Genomic DNA, 14,547 nt, shown 5'->3' with positions numbered 1-14,547 from the left:
ACCTACGGAATGGGGTCAAGAATTGTGAGTCCCCTGGCAGGTGTTTAGCTCAGCAGCTGAGACACTGGTTAGGAGGCTTGCATCTCACATCAGAGCACTAGGGCTTAAAATCCCAAACACGGCTCCTGAGTCCAGTTTCCTGCTACTGCAGACCCTGGGAGGCAATAGTGATGGCTCAAGTTGTCGGGTGTCTGTCATTCTTTTGGGAGGCCGGGGCTGAGTTTTTGGTTCCTGGATTCAGCCTTGGTCTGGTGCTGTGCTGGCTGTTGTGGGCACTGCAGGGGAATAAACCGGCAGATGGGAGCTCTCTCTGTCTGTCTGTGTCTCTCCGATAATGAAAAATCGCGACCCTGTCATTCCCAAGGGGCAATGTAAACGCTAACAGCACGCGGGGTATGACAATGCTGGGTGAACACTAAGCTGGGGTCGGGGGGGGGAGTCGTGTATTTGTTGGGCTAAGACTGTGAGCACCTCTTCTATGCCAGGCACAAGAATCTGAAATCATTGTTGTAGTCTCCCAGTCAAGATCAACACCACGATCCAACTTCTCTCTTCTCCTCTTTTTTTTTTTTTTAAATTTTTTGACAGGCAGAGTTAGACAGTGAGAGAGAGAGAGAGAGAGACAGACAGACAGAGAGAAAGGTCTTTTTTTTTTTCCATTGGTTCACCCCCCAAGTGGCTGCCATGGCCAGCGCGTTGCGGCCAGCGCACTGTGCTGATCCGAATCCAGGAGCCAGGTGCCTCCTCCTGGTCTCCCATATGGGTGCAGGGCCTAAGCACTTGGGCCATCCTCCACTGCCTTCCTGGGCCACAGCAAAGAGCTGGACTGGAAGAGGAGCAACCAGGACAGAATCCGGCATCCCAACCGGGACTAGAACCTGGGTGCCGGTGCTGCAGGCCGAGGATTAGCCTAGTGAGTCATGGTGCCTGCCCCTCTTCTTCTCCTTCCCTTTCTTCCTCCCCTCCTCCTCCTTCTTCTCTCTCCCTCTCCTTCTCTCTCTCTCTCTCTCCCCCTCTCTCCCTTTCTTTCTCTCTCTCTCCCTCTGCTCTCTCTCCTTCTCTCTCTCCCCCCTCTCCCTCTCTCTGTCTCTCCTTCTCTCTCCCTCTCCTTCTCCCTCTCTCCCTTTCCATCTCTCTCTCTCTCCCTCTCCTTTCTCTCCTTCTCTCTCCCCCCCTCCTTCTCTCTCTCTCTCCCTCTCCTCTCTCTCCTTCTCTCTCTCTCCTTTCTCTCTCTCCCCCCTCCTTCTCTCTCTCTCTCTCTCTCTCTCTCTCTCTCTCCCAGCTTTGCTGGGATGTGTGTCCCTAAGAAGCCTTCCCTGCAGCCCCCTGCCACCTTGTCACACTGCTCAGGGCAGGTCCTGACATGGGATTGTCCCTCCTATGCTCGGTAGCCCACAGAGGGAGCGTTCTACTCATTCCTGCCTCCTGGTGAACTCATCAAGAGACTATTGTGAATGGAACCTTCTGGGAAATGGAACATTGGAAGAGGAAATAAAACAGTAAACATAGGGGCTTGTCAACTGTACATTGTCACCCAATTCCAAGTTTCAAGTTCAGTTGGCAAGTACTCCTCTTCAAGATGTTAGCAGACAGAACACTGGCCGGACTGTCTATGCAGCCTTGGAGAGTCAGATTTTTCCCATCGTGCTCAATGCAGTTTTCAAAGACTGTCTTGGGCACCGGAGGAGACAAATGAGCAGAACTATGACCTCATCTTTCGGCTGGGAGGAAGAAAATCTCACAAGACAGAGCAAGTCAACGCACCAGAAACTCTGCCAAGATGGCTGACTCCGGAGGGCACCTAGCCCAGACCCCGGCACCCGCGGCTCTGCCCGCCCAAGAGCAGGGACCTCAAGGAAAGCAGCGGCAATAACAATCTGAAAATATTTAGCAGCACAATCAAGGGTAAAAAGGCCCCCGAGAAACATCAACAAGAAGATCAATACTTGTTGTGCAAGCCGCTTTGCAAGGCGGACGCACAGCGGGCAGGGCTGGACAATGCTCAGTGGCCAGAAATAGAAGAGCCACGGCCTCGGTCAGACCTGCGTGAGGCTGCGTGAGGCGGCCGAGGGGAGGGGGACGGCTTGGTTTTAGACGCAAGCACAGGCTCTGTGAGATGGAAACGGGCGATTCACCAAGCCGAGGGGAAGAAAGAGCCAGAGTCGTGCTCCAGCAAGGGGGCAATGGGGATGGAGAGGGTGGTGGTGGTGGGCAGGGCTTGCAAGGTGAATCCCTCTGTTCCCCACTCTGTGCTGGAAATCAAGAAGCCAACCTGGTTTATAGGAAGCTCAAACCTTTTCCCCTCACTGCAGGCTGAATCCTGCTCATTGGACACCTCAGTGCTCAACCACCCACCTATTCTGGACATCAACAGATATTAGGTCTTTTTTTTTTTTTTTTGACAGGCAGAGTGGACAGTGAGAGAGAGAGAGAGAGAGAGAGAGAAAGGTCTTCCTTTTGCCATTGGTTCACCCTCCAATGGCCATCAAAGCTGGTGCACTGCGGCCGGCACACCACGCTGATCTGAAGGCAGGAGCCAGGTGCTTCTCCTGGTTTCCCATGCAGGTGCAGGGCCCAAGCACTTGGGCCATCCTCCACTGCACTCTCGGGCCACAGCAGAGAGCTGGCCTGGAAGAGGGGCAATCAGGACAGAATCCGGCGCCCTGACCGTGACTAGAACCCGGGTTCCGGCGCCATAAGGCAGAGGATTAGCTTATTGAGCCACTGCACCGGCCCTAGATATTAGGTCTTAATTATCCCCCTTGTGTCTCCCAGGCTCTCTGTTGTGGCCAAGGGCACTGGGGGTGAACAGTCTATCAGAGCTGGGAGTAGGGAATCCAAGACGTGACCCTCAGCTCTGCCCCTGATCTGTGCTGTGAGTAGAGACGAGCGTTGGGCGGAGGGAGTTTTTTGTGCCGTGACATGATCAAGTCGGGTCAGATGTTCAGGTCCCTTCTGGGGTTGGGATCAGTGGGACTTCCCCATGTCCTCGTCTGCCGCTGGCCGTCATAGCAGTCTGAACCAGGATGGTGGCCATGCAAAGGTGGAGAGAAGTGCTTGGATGGGAGACTTCAGTGGGCATGTGGTTGGAAGGATTCCTTGGTCATGAGGGTGAAGAAGGAGGAGGCGGCTGAGAAACCAGGAGCGTGGTGGTCCTGCTTGCTGAGACGGGGACACAGCAGGTGTCACGGCTGGGCAGTGGGATGGGGCAGGGTCAGGGCGTTGTTCTGCTTGGCCGTGCTACATCTGAGCTGCCCGTGCAGCATGCGGGAGAGTGGCCAGCAGAAAGCTGGACGGATGCCTCTGGCATTCACGGTTGAGGTCGGCAGGACAAATCAGGGGTCGATGGACAGAGCATCGTCTGTCCAGGCCTGGATGTGGGCCCACAGGGAGTGAGTGTAGGTGGAGAAGAAGCGTCCATGGTGGAGGCTGGGCTCTTCCAGCATGGTGGAGCCAGTGATGAGTGGAGGGGAGGCGGGGCGGGGGGCGGGGAGGGAAGGGTGCGAGCCAATGGAAGCATGGAGAGAGGCTATTGGGTGGGCAAAGGTGACGCTGGCTTGACCCTAACAGTGGGCATCTTTCCTTTTGGCTTCTTCTTGCTTCAAGATGAACAGGACAGGAATGGTTTGGCAGCTACTTTGGTCCCAGGAAAACACTTCTTGAATCTATAGGGGAAAGTCTGAGAGGTGGGAGGAGAGTCCATTGCCCATATAACATCTCAGCTGACCCCAAAGCAAATCTTAAAGCTGAATCTTAAAGCTACGTCGCATTATCTACTAATCCTGATGGCAGACTTGTGCAGTAGCACTCACTATACACAGTTTTTTTTTTTTTTTTTTTTGACAGGCAGAGTGGACAGTGAGAGAGAGAGAGAGAGAGAGAGGAAGGTCTTCCTTTGCCATTGGTTCACCCTCCAATGGCCGCCGTGGCCGGCGCACCGCACTGATCCGATGGCAGAAGCCAGGTACTTATCCTGGTCTCGCACGTGGGTGGCAGGGATCCAAGTACTTGCACCATCCTCTGTTGCCTCCCAGAGTGTGCATCAGCAGGGAGCTGGGAGGGAAGTGTGGGCAGGACTAGAGCCCCGACGCTCCATTAAGGGATGCGGGCAGCCCGGACACTACTCTCGTTCTGTAGTTGACAAAAACGAGGCTCCGAGAGGTTCCTTGGCCTGCCCAAGGTCACGCAGGCCCCGATGACAGCACTAAGACTCCAACCGTGATTCTGGAGACTAGCAAGCCCAGGATCTTAAAAATTTCACATGAAAAAACTCACACGGCACCAGACCTCCACACACACATAGAGGAGCCATTGGCTGTGGTTTGGACATGGAGTTCCCTGGGGCTTCAAGGGCCAAAAGCTTGGTCCTTGGTGTGGCGATGCCAGGAGGTGGTGGGTTTTAAGAAGCGGGGTCTGGCAGGAGGTAATTCAGTTACTGGGGGCATTGCCCTTGGAGGGGATTCATTAGTTCTGGGAGCCTGGTTAGCACCTGTGAGAGTGGGCTGTTAAACAGAAAGAACGAGACGAACCCTGAGTCCCCGACTCACGTCTCTCCATGAGGGCTTTCTCTGTCTTGCGCTGGCTCCCCCAGGATGCCGGGCACCGGTGCTGGGCTGCAGTCACCAGGCCCTCGCCAGGGCTCAGCAGGTACTGCAACCATGCTCTTTCATACATTGCCCAGCGTCAGGGAGTTTGTTGTAGCAACAGAAAATGGACTAAGACATCATCTTAAGCCACATCGAACTCCCCGCCCGCCCCCGCCAAAAAATAAAAAAAAAAGTGGACTGGAAGAGACACTTACCTATGTAGTTCATGATAAACCCCTGACCCTTTCCAAAGATGAGGCCGGCAGGGTCCGAGTGGAACTGGATGGTCAGGTCTGGTGTGGACGAGTACAGCTTTTGTGGGCCGCTGTTCCCAAGGTACTGGCCCAAGATGTGGGGCATGGCCTCGCCACCGTCATAGATGGTCAAGATGTCGCTGTTACTCAGGTTCAGGCTTGGGGGGCGGGGAGGAGGGTGGAGAAAAGAGGAGAACGTCACGCAGAGCCAAGTAAGGGCCCTGAGTAAGCCTCTGGTTCTGTCTTTCATGGGACACACACTTTCTCAGGATCCCTGGGGAGTCGTGCCCAGCTCAGGAGGTGGGGGCTCCGGAGGCCTTCACGCTGCTCCTTCCTGCCGACCCAGCACACAGATTTTGGTAAATGCTTGGGTGTTGGACGACTCATTCACGAAACGGCCCTCACTGCAGTCAGATGCTTGCAGGGTAAGAAGCATCCCCCGTGGAGCTGGCACGTGGCATAGCAGGTAAAGCCTCCACCTGCAGTGCCGGCACCCCATATGGGCACCGGTTTGAGACCCGGCTGCTCCACTTCCGATCCAACTCTCTGCTATGGCCTGGGAAAACAGTAGAAGATGGCCTGAGTCCTTGGGCCCCTGCACTCACATGGGAGACCTGGAAGAAGCTCCTGGCTCCTGGCTTCGGATCGGCCCAGCTCTGACCATTGTGGCCAATTGGGGAGTGAACCAGTGGATGGAAGACCTCTCTCTCTCTCTGCCTCTCCTTCTCTCTCTGTGTAACTCTAACTTTCAAATAAATAAATGAATTTTTTTTTAAAAAAGAAGCATTCCCCAGTGTCCCTGTCCTCAACACCCATTCCCTGGGTGATAACCAGAGCTGGGCTACCTGTCGGATGTGACATGAGTTTGTCATTCTGCTTTGATGCAGAACGCGCTGGTGGCTTGCAGGTTGTAACTCCCTGTAGGTGATGGGTCTTTCCACTCAGCAGGCAGCAAATCCCTCAAGAACCAGGCTGTCCAGGATGTTTAAGGGGTGGGGTAGGGGGCGGATGGGGGGTGCCTGGCTCACGAGCTTTGCCCAAACCTGCTGTCACTACTCAGACCATGCAAGACTGACACATTTCAAAGACTCACGTGCAGAACTCTGCCTTGACCACTGCGGGCAGGGAACAACCAACCCCCTACACACGTCCATAGGCTGCAGAAGCTTGTACCATCCTAGGGGCTCTGGATAAAATCAATCTCTGATTCAAAGACTGTCAGACGATTCGACTCTCATCATCAGCACCATCATCCTCTATCCCCTTCCATCTCCTCCCTCTCTCTCTTACATCACCTCCTCTGGTCTCCCTCTCTCTAACACTTTCTGAGTACCTCCTATGTTCCAGGCACTGTGCTGGGCCCAGAGGAGTCCCAGGGTGGTCGTGATAGACTTAGACGCATAGGTCAGGGGTTGATCAAAGTGAGGGCATCCAATTCAGACAGAGGACACCATGGAGGACTCCCTGGAGGAGGTGATGGCTACTCTGAAGCCTCAAGAAAGCGTGGGGGATTTCAAGGAGGTAAACAGGATTGGAGGAGAAGCCAAAACATGAGGCAGACGGACGAAGGGACCAAGGTCGTGGCTCCTGCGGTGGTCACTGCATCTGTGGTGCAGACCATGAAGGACTTAAAGGACCAGGCTTAGGTGTTTGGGCATAATCTCGCCGGGGATGTGGACACACTGGAGGTTTTTTTTTCTTTATAGAGATTTATTTATTTTCTTGACAGGTAGATTTACAGAGAAAGGGAGAGGGAGAAGGAGAGAGAGATCTTCCATCCATTGGTTCACTCCCCAAATGGCCACAATGGCCAGGGCTGAACCAGGCTGAAGCCAGGAACCTGGAAGTCCCTCTGGTTCTCCTACATGGGTGGCAGGGGCCCAAGCACTTGAATCATCCTCCACTGCTTTCCCAGGCCATTAGCAGGGAGCTGGATCAGAAGTGAAGCAGCTGGGACTTGACTTGGCGCCCCTATGGGATGCCAGCACTGCAGGCGGGGGCTTCACCTGATGCACCACAGTGCCCGCCCCCTCTGGATGGTTTTAAAAGGGAGCAGCATGGCCGAGCACTCCACTGCCACTTGAGAGATGCCCTAGGAAACGGCTCTGACGCATGTTCCTGGAACTGCTGCAGACTGACCGCAGCCCTTACCTAGGACAGCCTCATCCAACACCCAGCAGTGGCGTTTGCTGCCTGTCTGGGCCAGCTGGGAGTGGGGAGAGGTGGGGAGGCACAGGGAGGAGCGGGGCTCGCTGCCCATGCTGGTGTTTCACGGGGTCTGTGCCAAGCGACTGAGCACAGGGGGCCCTGCCATCACCATGCTTCGGCAGGGTGGCGACTATTCTCTATATATCCAAGACCTCGCCCTCATGTGAAGCTGCCCCAAGGAGTGGCACAGGGGGACTTTAACTTCCTCCCCCCAATGCCCCATCAGTTTCCCCTGCACCACCGCCCAAACAGCCTCTCCTCAGAGAAGCCGCTGTCTGGGTTTGCACAAGACAAGGTCCTGGTCCCTCTTTCCTTCTGGTTTCCAACCATTCTGAAGTCCTTAAACACATACTATAACAAAACTCCAGATTTCCCCCCTTCCTTTGTACACAGTAGGTATTCAATAAATGCTTTGGTGCCAAAGAGCCTGCTGGAGAGTCTCTTTGACAGCAGAATTAGTGGGGCTGATGTCAGCTCCTGACCTATGGTAGGAAAGAACCTCTTTAGCTTTAAGTACCATGAAAGCATCAATCACTGCGGAAAGTGCTGGGTTAGCCTCGTGTGGGACATGGGCGATGGTGGAGACTTATTCCTTAGGCTGCCTTCTCAGCGATCTGCTGGCTACAAAGTGTTCCAGACAGCGGCCGCTTGGCTTTGCTCTGTCATTCTTGCCAATGATCAGAATGCAGTTGCAGCCGCTTCAAGGGTTCAAGCCCCTTTCATCTGAAAACGCTGCCACAGCTCTCTGTTCTCTCTAAGGGAGGAGGGAGCAGCACGCTCGCTGGCCTGGGAGCCAGGAAGCCCCAGTTTCACTCTCGGCTTTGCCGCTTTCATGGCGAGCATGCAGCTTCTCCTCAAGTTCCTTGTCTATGGATCCAGCTCAGTATTTCTCATCTGCGGCATGGACTTTGGGAACGAGGTAAGGGATGCAGAATTCCTGGGCTCACTGCTAGCACCTGAGCAAGTTTGAGTTGCTTGGGTGTTATATTGTTCTGCCTCAGGTTCCTTAAGGGAATTATCATCATCACTGCCTTTGTCACCATTGCCACCACCACCACCATCACCACCACAATCACCATTAACACCATCACCACCAACATCACCATCACCATCAGCATCACTACCATTACCACCACCATCATCACCACAATCACCATTAACACCATCACCACCAACATTACCATCACCACCACCATCACTACCTTACCACCACCACCATCACCACCATCACCAACACCATGAACATCACCATCATCACCATCACCACCATTACCATCACCACCATCACCATCACTACCACCACCATCACCACCATCACCATAAACATCACCGCCATCATAACCATACCATCACCATCACCATCATAAACATTACTGTCATCATCACTATTACCACCATCACCGTCACCACCACCACCATCATCACCATCACCACTATCATCATCACCATTGCCATCACCATCACCAACACCATGAACATCACTGCCATCACCATTACCATCACCACCATCACCATCACCAACATTAAAATCACCCTCATCATCATCCCCATCACTATTACCACTGTCAACACCATCACCATCATCATCCTCATTTCTCTTTAGATTGCTGGTGATGCCAAATGACATCACATGAACTTATGCCAGTGGTTCTCAATCAGCGGTGATTTTGCCACTCAGGAGACATCTGGCAATGTCTGCAGACCTGTTTGTCCCAAAGATGGGTAGCACTAGGGAATTAGTGGCCAGGGTTGTGCACAAGAGAACCACCCCCTCCCCCCAGCCAACAATGATCTAGCCCAAAGAGCGCGCTAAGTTTGAGAAACTCTGACTTATGTAAATGCACATTGTAGACTGCGTAAGAAACTGTAGCAACTTCTCCTATTCTGGAATTTTAGCACAGGTCTCCTTTGCTAAGAACATGACAATAGATGCTGAGCACTGCTACTTTCTAAAGGGAGACACTTGGCTGCTGACTGAGATCGGGCTTTCTAGAAGCAGAGCCTGAGCAACTGTGTGAGTATCTGTTGGACGCTGGCTCGTCTGGGAGGATACCCCAGGTCAGTATCCCAGGGTTGGTGGGGAAGTGAGACAGGAGTAAGGGGAGGAGCCACTGCACGGTGCATGGATGAGCAGGTGCCACTGTCTATACTGAGCTCCATCTTGTAGGAACTCCGAGATGGTGCAGAACACTTTTGGGGGAGAGAGAGCTGAGGATTTCTCCTCCAACTCCTATCTCTCCTCGGCTGAGGGCTGCTTCCAGATGTTCTGAATCCCCAGCACCTCTGGCCTGCCCTTGTGGCTCCAGGAAAAGCCTTCCACTGCAGAGGTGGCAATCACAGGGAGTACACAGTGGCCTATGCCAGGGCCATCATATGCCACCTTCCATTGTAGCACTTCCGGTTGGAGCCTGTCTTCCATCTCCGGCTTATGTAAGAGAAGTCAAAAATGCCACTGGTTCATTGAAGAGGCTGGCAGGAAAGAGTGCCTTGAGCAGGGGCTGTTACTGTGAGGGAGGTACCAGGGTACCGGGAAGGGACAAAGATGCATCACTTTAAATTCATGCCTGAGAGGAGACTTCAAGAGGACTCTTAGGGACTTGGCAGGTGTCTTTCTTTTGGGGTACGGTAACAGTGACTGAATTTCATGTTCACCAAGACGAGAGTAGTGAGAAAATCAGACTACCCGCTTGCCTGGAGGCAGAGAAAAGAGAGAAAGGGGATATTGGGAGGGAGCTGCCAATCACTGATGGGAGTGGGAATAAGACTTGCATGCCCTGGATCTAGTGCACTTTGCAGTTGGCAGCCAGCTATAGATCTTACAAGGGTCCCAGGTGGGCTGGGACCACAGCGAAGCTGAAATTCAGGGGCATCCAGTTGCAGGAAGCTTGGCCTTCACCCAGTACCACATAAGAGGAAAATACAATCCTTTTGTATCGTCCATAACATAACAGTGCCACAAGCTAAGCTCCCCTCTCCCTCTCCCGAGAGAGTAAAGAGGTTCCAGATCTCTCCTCACTGCAGAATTCCCACTCCAAGGACCTCTGCTGAGGGAGGGGTGAAGTTGCAAAATGAATCATGCTTAGAGGTATACGATTATTAGACGGATCCTCACTTATTATGGCCGGAAGTCCTATAAAAATGCAACTGTCAGCCCGAGATGCCAAATAATGGAAAACGTGTACGAAGGGGCAGTTGGAGAAAGAATGAAGTTATTCTCTGTAGCATCCAAATCTGTCTTTCTGACAGACTGGCTCTAATTAGATGCACAGATGCTGGCCCCAAAGGACGCCCTGTGTCCACCACGATTTAGAAATGAGCCTGCATCTCGCTAGCTCACCTGGCTAATTGATTGCACTGAGTACACAGGGGTCCCTGGCACTGGGCCGTTCTAAGCAATGGGACGAAAATGTGGAGAATTTGCTGTGGGGAGGTTGGCTGTTGAGTAGGCTGATGTCTGCATCAAGAAGTCAGCCAGATGCAGCCCAAGGAGGCGCCGAGACAGCACGGTGGCGCCTTGACTCCACGGAGAAGTGTTGACAGGCAGGTGGGCTTGATGGCATTAGGGTTGGGTGCAGCAGGATCCCCTGAAGGAGAATTCTGCAGGTTAACAGAGCTTCCTAAGGCCAACCTCTGTCTGCACCAGCCCCTCTCAGCTGCCGGATCAGAAGCCTTCCACGTGCACCTGTACGTGAGCTTCCACGTGAGCGCTGCTGCCACGTCTCCCTGTACAGGCCACCGCTTCTCCTTGGTTAGCTTTGCCAGCTTTGCTCAGAGCCCTCTTGTCTTCCACTTGGTCCATTGGCCAACACCTCACTGCCCTCCTAGCTCCATTCTTGCCCAGCCCCAGTCCCCCCTCCTCTTTGCAGCCAGATAATCCTTCGTGAGCATAGACAGAACTCCATCAATTGGCAGAGGGATGGATAAGCAAACAGCGGTGTGTCCGTTCAATGGAGCACCATGCAGTCATACAAAGGAATGAAGCAGGGACACCCGCTACCAAAACATGATTCTAGGTGGAAGAAGCCAGCCACAGAAGGCCACCTATTGGAGGATTTCATTCATAGAAAAATTCCAGAATATTCCAGAATATTCTTTGGAGGCAGAAAGAAACTTGATAATGCCCTGCACCATGTCAGGGCTTTCCAGCCAGAAGAGAGGAGTGTGAGAGAGATGTGAGGCAGCTGTCTGATAGACGTGGGGTTTGTTTTGGGGGTGATGAACATAGTTTGGAACCAGATAGAGGAGTCGGTTGTGCAACACTGGGAATGCACAAAACATGTGAATAAATTGTTCAGGTGAAAATGGCTGAAGGGTAAAATGCAAATATAAAAAATGTATTTGAGAGAGAGAGAGAGAATCTGGTGGTTGAATCCCCAGATGTGTGCAAAAGCCAGGGCTGGGCCAGGCTGAAAACAGGAGCCAGGAACACCACGAGGGTCTCCTTTGTGGCTGGCGGAGACCCAAGTCTGTGAGCCATCCTCTGCTGCCCTCCCGAGTGCATGAACAGGGAGCTGGGTCAGAAGCAGAGCAGCCAGGGTTCGAACTGGTGCTCTGATACGGGATGCAGGCATCGCAGGTGGCAGCTTAACCTCCTGTGCTACAGTGACAACCCCTACAATACAAGCTTTTACTCAGAGTTCCGAGACTTTATGTAACTGTCTTGTCATGTCGCTGAAACCTCACCTCTCACGATTCCTCCCAAGCTGATATTCTGCACTGCAGCCCACTTAATTCCTGAAATCCAGAGTGGATGCTCTTGCTGACTTCTGGGGCTCCCTGTGTGTTCCTCCTCCTGCCCTGGAGAGCTTCCTTAGCCTTCCCTCTCTGCACCTGTCACTCATGTGCTCGGCTCCTTTGTGCCCTGTGAATTTAGGAAGGACTCTGGCTGTGGGGTGGCCATGGTTTGCATGCCCCCCAAGGTTTCAGGGGTTGAGATTTAATTCCCACTGTGAGGTACTAAGAGATTGGAAACTGGGAGACACTTGGCACAGCCGTGAAGACATAGCTAAGGATCCCATACCCAAGAGCCTGAGTTGGAGTCCCAATGCTACTTCCAATTCCAGCTTCCTGCCTACTTGCACCCTGGGGGGCAGCAGGTGGCTCTGCCACCCAGCTGGGAAGCCTGGATTGAGTTCCAGATTCCTGGCTTCCACTTGGCCCAGGTCTGGCTGTTGTGGGGACTTGGAGAGTGAACCAGTGGATGGAAGATTTGTCTCTCTGCTTTTCAAATGAAATAAATAAGGAATAGACATGAGGGCGGGAGCTTCATCTGGCCATGGTGCTTAGAGGTGAGTTAATGGGTAGTGAGCATGATGGGGGAGTTCTCACGATCGAATCCTGGTGACTTTCTAAGAAGTCAGAGAGCAGAGTACACACACATACCCACACCCACACCCACACCCACACTTTTTCTTTGTCACTCCCCCAGCCTGTGGTCTGGGTCCCAGCTGGTAGAAAATGGATTGAGGGCCGGCGCCGCGGCTCACTAGGCTAATCCTCCGCCTAGTGGCGCCGGCACACCGGGTTCTAGCCCCGGTTGGGGCGCCGGATTCTGTCCCGGTTGCCCCTCTTCCAGGCCAGCTCTCTGCTGTGGCCAGGGAGTGCAGTGGAGGATGGCCCAAGTGCTTGGGCCCTGCACCCCATGGGAGACCAGGAGGAAGCACCTGGCTCCTGGCTTCGGATCAGCGTGGTGTGCCGGCCACGGCGGCCATTGGAGGGTGAACCAACGGCAAAAGGAAGAACTTCCTCTCTGTCTCTCTCTCTCACTGTCCACTCTGCCTGTCAAAAAATAAAAAAAAAGAGATGTGTCCTTTGTGTCCTTATCCTCGCTGGAGCTCAGCACCCAGAGCTTCAGTAGTCGGGGGACACATCTGCACCAGACCCAAGCGCGTCCTGAGGCCCAGGGATGCACCTGTCTCTCTCACGGCTGCATCCCCAGCTCTTGGCACCATGCTAAGTGTGTGTTGGGCCAGTCAGGGCTGGCCCAGGGCAGGAGAGTGGGTTTCAGCCTCAGCTCCTGCACAGCGTGAACATGACTCTGACCCTGGCCCTGACTGGCCTCTTCCCTGCTCCAGCCCCCGGAGAGGGACCTCTCTCATGGGCTGCTTTCAGCACTTCCTCCCCGGGGATTCAGCACCTGGCGTCTCCTCTAAATGATTCTTCTTCCTTTGCTTCCAGGGCTCCCATGGCTCCCCTCTCCCCCTCCCCCATTCTTCTTGGCTGTGCAGGTCAGCAGAACCCAGTCAGCCACTATTTGACGCCACTGCACGGCTGAGGAACCTCTCTGAGGGAAGTGCCCGGCCCTGTCCAGCTGGGTCCTCACATCCTCACCCTCTGCACCTTGCTATGGACACCTCTTGCAGCCCCTTCTGGTGCCTGCGCATCCGTCTGAGGGCTTGCCATCCCCACCCCCACTTCTGGCTTCCTCTCCAGCTCCTCCCAGTCTCAGGGCAGTGACCCCAGTCATCCCACTGGAAGTCTGGAAATTGGACTCCCATTTAGCGTTTGAACAGCATCAGCACCACATGCACCCAGACAAGCCTGCATTCCACAGGTAAGGAAACTGAGGCCCCACCGGGGGAAGCCACTGCCTGGTGTCTTGGAGGACTCAGTCCTAGGTCTGTTGGTGCTAAAGCGTGAGATCAGAGCCACTGTTTTACCTGGTGTCCCAGGCTGGGGCCAAGGGCAGGCACAGGTCACCTGCCTGGGATTGCGTCCTGCCTCTGTTTCCATTTCAGCTTCCTGCTAACGCACACCCTGGGAGGCAGCAGGTGTTGGCTCAATCCTTGGGTCCTTGCCACCCATGCGGGAATCTTGGATAGAGTTCCAGGCTCCTATCTTTAGCCTGGCCAAGCCCTGGTTGTTGTAGGTACTTGGGAGAGTGGACCAGCAGATGGGAGATGTCCCTCTGTCTCTCTACCTCTCAGATAAAATTAAATACAAAAATTTACAACATAGAGGTGTGCCTGGTTCAGTGCCATGTCAGAAAGTGTAAATAAAATGTACAAATGAAATCTTCGGGATGAAGTCACCTCACTTTACTGTCCCCCAATCCTGGCATGCTTCATATTCTTACAAAATCATCACTAAGGTTGAATTTGATTAGACCCGTGATTTCCAGCCTTTTCCCCCCTCCTGTCAAGGGAATATTTCTTCTGTCCATGGACTCATTGCTTTTATAAAAGATTTTGTCTCCTAAACATTTTCCATTGCTCGGAAACCATCGCATTTATTTTGCTTGTTTATTTCTTGATCAAGCGTAACTGAGCACACAATAAAATCAGCATTACATTTGTCACTTAGCCTGGGTGGCTTTGTTTTGGCAGGTGAGAAATGTGTGCTATGGCTTTTGAAATATTTAACAAGAGTCGTGAAAATTTACATAGGAGAGCAGCAGCAGTGGGTCTCTTTAGGGAGAGGAGCTGCGGAGCGGGGGTGCTGTGTGCTGGGAGAAAGACAATTTTTACAGCCGATTTTTCTGTACCTTTGAATTTTGAAGC

At 53.3% G+C, this 14,547-nt stretch overlaps 1 protein-coding gene across 3 annotated transcripts in view; it reads right to left on the bottom strand.

The window, feature by feature from the left end:
* Positions 1-14,547, bottom strand: part of SEZ6L (seizure related 6 homolog like) — a 192,107-nt gene that overhangs the window by 30,836 nt on the left and 146,724 nt on the right. For all 3 annotated transcript variants that reach the window (XM_070066047.1, XM_070066048.1, XM_070066049.1), the window contains exon 10: positions 4,802-4,998. In XM_070066047.1, coding sequence (XP_069922148.1) covers positions 4,802-4,998 — 197 coding nt within the window. The remainder of the gene's footprint in view (positions 1-4,801; positions 4,999-14,547) is intronic.

This window comes from Oryctolagus cuniculus, chromosome 21 (assembly GCF_964237555.1).
Source record: "Oryctolagus cuniculus chromosome 21, mOryCun1.1, whole genome shotgun sequence".
Lineage (NCBI taxonomy): Eukaryota > Metazoa > Chordata > Mammalia > Lagomorpha > Leporidae > Oryctolagus > Oryctolagus cuniculus.
This window is presented reverse-complemented; position numbering and strand designations above follow the sequence as displayed.